Source organism: Garra rufa, chromosome 18, assembly GCF_049309525.1.
Source record: "Garra rufa chromosome 18, GarRuf1.0, whole genome shotgun sequence".
Classification (NCBI taxonomy): Eukaryota; Metazoa; Chordata; class Actinopteri; order Cypriniformes; family Cyprinidae; genus Garra; species Garra rufa.
Window position 1 is genome coordinate 7388013 of NC_133378.1, and position 9859 is coordinate 7397871.

Genomic DNA, 9859 nt, shown 5'->3' on the forward strand with positions numbered 1-9859 from the left:
CTCCTGTGATTTAAAAGCTGAATTTTAGCATCATTATTCTACGCTGCAAAAAAAGCCTTTCTTACTTTTTTTTATAAATATCTAAAAATTACTCCAGATGAGTAAACATTGTCTTGTTTGCAGAAAAAGCAAGTCAAGTGAATTTTTTGCTTAAAACAAGCAAAGTAATCTGCCAATGGGATAAAAGAAAAAATAATATTGTTTTCTGTTTGAAATTAGATTTTTTTCTTACCTCATTGGCAGATTATTTTGCTTGTTCTAAGCAAAAATTTGCCTAATTTTTTGTCTTGTTTCCAGCCAAAATATCTAAAAACTACTCTATAGGAGTAAAAATTATTGTCTTGTTTTCAGAAAAAAAAAACAAGTCAAAACTAAGTGCATTTTTGCTTAAAACAAGCAAAGTAATCTGCCAATGGGATACAAGAAAAATAATCTTGTTTTCTGTTTGAAATAAGATTTTTTGCTTACCCCATTGGCAGATTATTTTGCTTGTTCTAAGCAAAACTCATTTAATTTTGACTTGTTTTTTTTTTTTCTGAAAACAAGAAAACATTTTTTACTCATCTAGAAAATCCTTCTTGATTTAAGAATTTTTAGATATTTTGGCTGGAAACAAGATGATTATCCTTCAGAAATCATTCCAATATTCTAATATTATCTAATTTTTGCTGCTCAAGAAACGTTTACTTCACACTGAAGACTTGAAAGAATTATGCTGAAAATGTAGCTTTGATCACAGGAATAAATTACATTTCAACATGTATTCAAATAGAAAACAGTTATTTTAAATAGTAAAAATATTTCAGAATTTTACTGTTTTTACTTTGGATCAAATAAATGCAGGCTTTATGAGCAAAAAATAAATAAAAATCTTACTGTTCAAAAACTTTTGACTGGTACTGTATGTTCTAAAAAAATCTAAAATGATGTATTGTATTTACTAATTCTGTAGTGGAAATGACTTTTTTGGAAACTAAATGCAACACTTTTGTCTCCTTGATAAGCAAGCACACAAACTTTTTGTTTATTGACTTCTTGCTTTAGATAGGAATTGGTAGAGGTAGAGAGTGAAGGAACAGGAGTGTGTTTTCTTCATGAGGTGTGTGTTTGTGTTTAGGATCATGACGTTCAGGAGGATAAGATCCTGCTGGTGTCTCTGCTGATGGCTGAGATGGGCATCCATTCTGTGGCCTACGCCTTCCCTCAGGTCAAAATCATCACCACCGCTGTTGACAAGAAGGTCAACGACCTGTTCCACATCATCCCCGGCATAGGTGAGACTCTAAACATTACTTTATCTGCTTGACTGTGACTTTTTGTCCTAAAGGTTTTACACAAACAAGTCATTCTCACAAAACCAGCCAAGGACATGTCTGAGTCATATTTCACCCTTTTACAGACTTTTATCTTTAAGATCTATAGGGCCATTAAGGTTTTGTTTCATAGTTATTAGTTTATATATTATTATATATTAACCATTTGACGTGGATAATAATGCTGGTATGATTAGAACGTGTAGTGTGTCACATGATCAACTGCTAAATTCAAATCAGCTTTCGTTCAGCGCTGAACTAGCGAGAGACTTGCTCACCACTTGTCATATATCACAACTCTGCAGTATTTTTAACCATGTGATGTTAATTTTAGGTTTTAGACATTTAAATACAATAGTAGCCTACTAAATATATTGTATAGAAGCAGTATGTATAAAGTTCACTCTTTAGGGGGGAAGTGGGTCAGTTTACATGTTTCAAATCTGACAGGCTTTGCGCTGCAGTGTAAAGCGCAGTATGACAGCCTAGAACAACTAACATTGCAAATGTGTTTGAAAGACAAAATATATATATTTATAAGGATGTAATGATATAAAGTCCACAATACAATATTTATTGCAATATTTGAAGAAAAATGAAGACTTTTTGTACATTTTAAAGTTAAATTATTCTATCTAATGCACTTTGAGAGTTCAAAATTAAGAGCTCCAACCCATGTTGGAGAAACTCAGAAAACTTCAAAAAAAAAAAAAAAAAAGTCAATGAATTGACTTTGAATACCTGACCTTTAAAGGGGACTCAACCCTCTTTTTAGTTGTGATATACTCTCTCTCTATATATATATGTCTAAATGACTTTCACGCTGGTGTTTTAGGAAGCCAAACAAATTAGAATATAATAATAATAATAACAACAATTTTGTTATTCCTACGACAGTAAAAGCCATATATTGTAAAACAACTGCACTGTAAAAAATGAAAATGAATTTTTCATAGGTATACTATTTTTGCTTTACACTACAGCAGGGAAATTACAATACTTCTTTCCTAATTTCTACGCTTGAAAGAGATATTTTGCATTTGGACTGCATTAACGTTACTCATTTAAACCAGTAGCTGTCAGTAATTTATACTGCACTTTTAAGCTTTTATTTTGACAGAAATGAGAGTAGAGCTTTTATTTTGAAGGAAAACTCCAGCTTTAGTGACAATAGGCTCACAAAAATGCATCTCACTACAAATATAGTTGAATCCAATGTTGAGATTTCTCTCAATGTGGGGACAGGAGAGCTTTCAATCAATAAATGCGGGGGGGAGGGGAGTAACTGGCGTTACGTATTTAAAAAAGGAACTCAGATATTTTCTTGTGTATTAAAAAAAATGCGTTACATTAATAGTTATTCGAAAAAAAAGTAATCTGATTACGTAACTTGCGTTACTTGTAATGCATTATTAACACTGGGGGTGAATCTGTGAATCATTTTAAAACATTTACAGCTAAGTTAACATGATTACTGTCAGACTTTCAAAATCCTAAATCACTCAAATTAAGATTATAATAATTTAATTTTAAAGCACAGTCACTAAAAATCAGCACTTTTTTGTACTTTAAGATTGTTCTGGGGTTAAATACTGATTTAAAATTATAAGAAGATCTAGTTTAATAGCTATGATACTGTTTTTGCACAGCTGTGACAGGAAACATCTGGTATCTAACAATGCTTTGGAAAAAAATAAAGCATATACAGCATATACATTGGGAAAGAAATCAATTAAATCTTGAAAATTTTCAGATGTAACCCCCTTTTAATCATTCACATTTTCATAAGTAAGTAGCTCATAGATGCTGGCGTGGCATTAAAAGCTGTATTACTATTACCAGTTTGTAAATATTTTAAATAAAAAGGAAACTCGAAAAATTCACACAGGGGGCTCAGCTTGATAAATAATCTATTTTAAATGTTGTAAAGGGGTTAATTGTATGTGTGGGTGCATTTACTTAACCATATTTTGGGGACAAATTGGTACCCAAAAGTAGAGATGTTCGAAACCCTTTTTCCCTTCCCGATACCGATATCTGGGCTGAGGGTATCGGCCGACACAGAGCACTGATCCGATACCTGGGTGTGTATCTGTATATACAGCTGTAGATACTACTAGCCCTGTATCAGCTGATAGGATCGTGCAAGTTGTTTGCATTGCGGTCCGAGCTAATAAATGGTCAGCGCTGAGCAGCTCAAATGTAGCGCGGTTTAGTTTCGCTTTCGTTTGCCATTTGATGTTTCTCATATTAAACAGAAATGGCAGTGCGTATAAGTTGAACAACGCTCACAAAAATTAGTCGCACCAGCAGAAAAAATGGTCTGGAGCCCTGTAATATTACCACAAGTGTCATGCACGCTTCAGTATGAGTAGTAAACAAAACCACGTGTCTGTGCCATTCATTAACAAAGAGACACACAGAATTCATATTTAAATATTCGTTTTGCGGCTTAATATTTACAAATATTAGTCTATGTTGCAATTTGATTAAAGTGTAATGACTAGGGATGCTCCAAAATGAAAATTCTTGGCCGAAGCCGAACAAAATTAAACACTGGGCCGAAGACCGATTACCAAACACGCCCCCCATGTATTTTGGCGTCCAAAATTTGACAAATTCTGTGACATTCCGCGTTAAACCGTAACTTCCGTTTTTATGACTGGATTTCACGTTTTCTGCATCGCGGAAATCACAGGGCCCTACATGTGAGACATGCCAGCGTTATACTGGCTGGTTGGTCCAGTCTGAAATACTGCCAAACAGCAGACATACTGCTAGCATGTTTGTATTTCTTCTTCGCTGCTCTAAACAGTGGTTGCTTGCATAGACATACAGTGCCTTGCGAAATTATTCATACCCCTTATTTTTTTTCACATTTTATGTTGCTGCCTTATGTTAAACTACATTAAATTACTTTTTTCCCACATCAATCTACACTGCCTACTCCATAATTGCAAAGCAAAAAATAGGTTTTTAACATTTGTGCAAATGTATTAGAAATAAAAAACTGAAAAGATCCTGTTACATAAGTATTCATACCCTTTTCTGGGACACTCGAAATTTAGCTCAGGAGCATTCATATTGCTTCTAGATGTTACTACACTTCGAGTGGAGTTAAACTGTGGCAAATTCATTTGAATGAGTATGATTTAGAAAGGCACACACCTCTCAGAAAAGGTCTAACAGCTGAAAATGCATATCAGAGCAAAACCTGAGTCCTGAGGTCAAGATAACTGCCTGTAGAGCTCAGTGACAGACTTGCGTTAAGGCAATGATCTAGGAAAGAGTTCAGAAAAAAATCTGCTGCATTGAAGGTTCACAGAAGCATTGTCCATAATGGAAGACGATTGGAACAACTAGGACTCTAGAAAATGTCTGCCAGCCCCCATCCAAGCTGACAGAGCTTGAGAGGTGAAAAGGTGAGGCAAAGAATGGCAGATAATTGCCAAATGCAGATGTGCAAAGCTTATCATATCCAAAAAGACTTGAGGCTGTAAAGGTGCTTCAACTATGTACTGAGTTAAGGGTATGAATACTTATGCAATGTACTTATTTCAGTGTTTTATTTTTAATAAATTTGTCAGATTTGCAAATCTGTTTTTTTGCTTTGTCATTATTATGGTGTATGGAGTGTAAATTGATGTGGGGAAAAACTAATTTAAAGCGGTTTAACATAATGCTGCAACAAAACAAAATGTGACAAAAATGAAGGGGTATGAATACTTTTGCAAGGCACTGTATATATGGTTGCTTATGGCAACACAGCAGAACTTCCTGTGTTTGCATTCTGAGCAGCGAAGAATTATTCTGATTTGCAGCATTAAACAAAGCTAGCGGAAATGGTATCGGATCGGTACTGATATCGATGCTAAAATTATTTGTGGTATCAGTGGCATTTCCGATACTAGTATCGGAATCGGAACAACCCTACCCCAAAGTGAGCTAAACTTGACAAAATCGGCAAAAAATTACTTTTGGGGACATCCTCATTTGTAAAACTGGTATAAAAATAAAGTTTTTTTGCAATTGCACTTGCAAAAATGCTAAAAGTTTTCTGTGAGGGGTAGGGTTAGGGATAGGTTTGGGAAAATGTGCTTAATTGCAATTTGCATTGCATTGAAAATACTGCAAGCAAAAAATGTGAGTAATACCCAAACTTATTTTTTCATTTAGGAAATTTTGGAGATCGTTATTTTGGCACGGATGCACCTCCAGACTGTAGCGATGACGACATGGACGAGCCCAGTTGCTGACCGGCCTCTGCTCACCTGAGCGTCCCATCATCTCACCAGCACAGACTGGTGAAGCCACTCTGATAATCACGTCGGATATTTGTACATTACGAAATATTTTTATACTTCTTGGCACTTCCAAACTGAAATGTTTTTTTTTTGAAGGTTTATTTCATTGTTTTTTTATGTCATGAGTTATTTAATATTTCCTGTCATTTTCAAGTGTGTAACGTTTGATTCCAAAGCACATGCAGTCGATTCATTGCCTTACGCGTTTGCTGTCACTTTTGGAATCTGCTGTTTTAGTATTTTTGCCATCTGTATGCCATGTGAATCAATTATTATTGTACTCTGTTTCATGCAGCAGACAAGCTTTCAAAGAGTGGAGACTCATAGCGCTGCCTTGTTACACTTCGACAGTGAATTTCTTTGAAGGACCACTTCATCGGAAAAAATGTGTGGGCGTTGCTTTTGTTTTAATCTTTGCTTTCTCTCTCACTCGCTTTACCTGCAGACGGCTGCTGACCAAACCACAGGCTGTTTTCACAACAGAGCACTGCATTGTGTACTTAAACATTGTCACATTTTTCTACAATTTTCAGCAAACATTTTGACAGTTTGTTTAGATGCAAGACGTCGAGCTCAATTTAAGAGTTTCGAAATGCTCAATTTATCAAACATAAGCATGAAGGAGCAGCTGCTGTTAACATAGAAATCATCCCGAATTAGCGGCCATTTAATTTTTAAGGACTTTAGAAGTTTTGTGTTCGTTATGTGATGAGAATGACCTACACTGACCTGTTTTTTGTTTTCTTGCATCTGTCCAGCGAGTCTATATCTGCCTTTACCATATATGGCTGACGTCAGTTTGATGTTCGCTGTCACATTGAGAACATACAGGATGTACAAGAACAAAACTAGCCCACAGGAAGTGTTGGTGTTTGGCCTGAAATTCAACCAAATGAGCGTAGTGCTTGTTCTTATTATGGATGTCGCGTTGATATCTATTTGTGTGATCGTTGTACCCCACTGAGCACTTTGAGAAAGTACCTAGCATGAAGAAATTATCATAGAAATATGATACGATTATGTGTGTTTTGTTTGTTTGATTTGATTTATGCTGACTTGCAATAGTTAACCAAAAAAACTGAAATCCTGGGCTGCAAAAATATGAAAATGTTCTTCTTTTTTAATGTTCGACCGAAAATATGAACAATATTGTATTTATATGGGAGCACTGAGATCTGCAGTGATAATTTCAAGGCCTAGTGAATGTATCTACTGTGACTTTTGTCCCACAACAGGAATGATTTGTGCTTATCTATTTATTTTATTGCATTGTCATTGCACACATTCTGGAATACTTGATTCTGATTGGTCGGTCTGATATTTTTTCACTGTATAATTGACCATTGTTTCTGCCAACTGATTACTCATCCACAGTCTGTTTCACCTTGCATAATAAATTTGTTTGAACTCAAATCAGTGTTTAATGCTCATTGATTTGATGTAACTTATGTGTGTGAATATGTGCATGAGTAAATGTACACATACATAGAGATCTATTCAAAAGTTTAGGGTCAGTAGGATTTTTCTGCTACCGGTGATCAAAATCTCACAATACAATAATTTTGCAATATGAAGTTCACGGTATGATATTTATTGTAATTATTCATTTGTGGTGTACTGTTTCAATCTAAGTTACATTTACACAGGTGTTTTAGGAAGCCAAACAAATGAGAAGACAATAATAATAATAACAACAATGACAGTAATAGCAATATATTGTAAAACAATTGCACTGTAAATAAATGAAAATGAATATTTCATAAGAAAGAAGTACTGAAAAAATAATATACCTAATATCTACACTTGAAAGAGATCTTTTGAAATTGGACTGCAGTACCGCTTCCCATTTAAACCGCTAGCTGGCAGCAATTCATACTGCACTTTTAAGCTTTTATTTTGATGGAAAGGGCAGTAAAGCTTTTATTTTGAAGAAAAACATCAGGTTCAGTGAAAACAAAAATGCATCTCACTACAAATCTAGTGAAATGCTGTAATTTTCTGACGCGAATATAAAGCATAACGGGTTGCCTTAGCCTTCCCAAATGCGCACTAAACTCACTGTACATGCAATAAACAAGCTTCACTGTAAACTGAGCCGTTTTGAGGCGCGGAAAACACCAGACACCAGCTGATCGCCTGAACAAAATGTGCGCTTTGCTTTGAAACGCACAGTAAAAACAGACTTGATGAAGGGATTAAGCCATATTGTGCTTTCGGTTTTAGTTTGTTTGACAGTACTGTGCCAAAGCATAATGGCCCAAAACACAACTTTAAAAACGTTTTATGTTAGAATAAGACTTAAATATATTTTAAAAACCACACTTTTTACATGGAAGACCTATCGTTTCATATTGTCATGTGAACATGACATCGAGAGTTTTGCTATTGTGATATTACGATATTGATAATGTCATCACATCCCTATGAATCGCGTACCACCATGTTTCGATATTCGATGTGGAATGTTAAAAGAGTGAAAAGCACTAAAAGAGGAACAGATGAACGTACATATGGTACGTTTTATGTGATGTTGGTTTTTGACGTGTCAATTCCGTCTAATGTTTTGTGACGTTTTAAAATTACGTACCATCTGCATTTCACCTAAATCTACCTGATAGTTGAGGTGGTTTTCCCCTTGTCGCATTCAAAGATCACATCAGTCTTGGGGTTTTGAAACCAGAAGATGAGACTTTATTAACAAAGTAACAAAGCCGAGAGACCCTGCAGGAGAATCTCTCGAGCCCTTGTTCATATCCTCCTTTTTATAGAGCTTTTTTTCTTCTAGGCGTGTTCCATACATACATTTACATATAGTTCCAGAGGGCTACAACCTTGTGATGCAGACATACAATGTATGTCTGTTCATTTCCAGCAGACCTTGTGATAAAGGCCTTGTGACATATGTCTGTTCCTTTCCAGAAGACCTTGTGATAAAGGTCTTGTGATAAACAGGCAATACATGATTATAATAGTAGCTTGATGCATAAATGGCTATAGATACATTGATTATACTTGATCTGATAAATGGCTTATAGTTACATTGATTATACTTGATCTGATTAATAAAAATCTTCTTCATAGTATGAACAAAAGCGAATGTGATGTAAAAACACAATCGGAAGCATGCAGTTTTAGCTTGTTTTTCGATCTCTCATCTTTCAGCTCTTCCATCGCAAATCATGTTTTTCGGGATTTGTACCCAAGGATTCTGCATCCTAAGTCCAACTCCGTTTGGAAAGTGAAACATATGGAGCTGTAATCATAACGGTGTACAAAAATTATTACAAGTGCTTGCTATTTTACTGCCTCTAGTGTTCATTTCTGTTGAAAACTGCAGTGATATGTACTTATTGGTACGTATTTTGCATTTTCGTCATGAGATCAGATTGGTTTTTTGTTGTTATTTAAAGGGGTCATCGGATGCAAAACTCAAGTTTACATGTTGTTTGAACATTAATGTGTGTTGGCAGTTTGTGTACACAACCACCCTACAATGATAAAAATCCACCCAGTGGTATTTTTAACTTTAAAAATAATATCCCCTTTTTAAAAACAGGTCATTCTCAGCTTCTTGTCGGTGTGACGACACACAGACAGAGGGCGCTCCCACGATAGCTGATGGACATGAGCGCCTTACCTTAGACCCGCCCTCACCGAGCTGAAACAGTCCGACTCCGATCGCCATTGTGTGACTCAGGTGCAGGGGAAGACAAGAATGTTTCTGATTGAGCGATTGAGGTGTTCTGCTGTTGGATGTAATAATGAACATAGCAGTCGTCACTTATTCTCGACATCTGAGCCACTGAAGACACAGAGGATTAACATTACTTTCGTTTTTGAAATGAAAAGTGCCGATCCCGATCTATATATGCGTCTATGTTCGTGCTAATCATTCGTGATGCAGCTTCACCCACAGCAGAAGTGAGTATAAGGGTTTTTTAATGCATCTTTGCAAATGGCCTTTCTTAATAATGTGCTAGTTAGCAAGTTTTGCAACTAAACACAGCTAAACGTGGCTAAAGTAAACATTACGGCTCATCATCCGACAGCAGAGAGGGGCGGGGCGAGCAGAGCTCATTAGCATTTAAAGGAACATGCAACAGAATAGCTTGCTCTAAAAAGGGCTGATTTTGACAAGTTAAAAAGAGTATTTTTTTACACTACCACTGAGAAATTTTAACCAAAGTATGTTATAGACTTCTCATTAAGACCCTAATGAATCATATCAACTAAATAATCCTG

General features: G+C 35.6%; 1 protein-coding gene across 5 annotated transcripts in view; it reads left to right on the forward strand.

The window, feature by feature from the left end:
* Positions 1-7030, forward strand: part of LOC141291699 (uridine-cytidine kinase-like 1) — a 51332-nt gene extending 44302 nt beyond the window's left edge. For all 5 annotated transcript variants that reach the window (XM_073823858.1, XM_073823857.1, XM_073823860.1 and 2 more), the window contains exons 14-15: positions 1118-1274; positions 5490-7030. In XM_073823858.1, coding sequence (XP_073679959.1) covers positions 1118-1274; positions 5490-5569 — 237 coding nt within the window. In that variant the 3' untranslated portion in view covers positions 5570-7030. The remainder of the gene's footprint in view (positions 1-1117; positions 1275-5489) is intronic.
* Positions 7031-9859: the final 2829 nt, after the last annotated feature.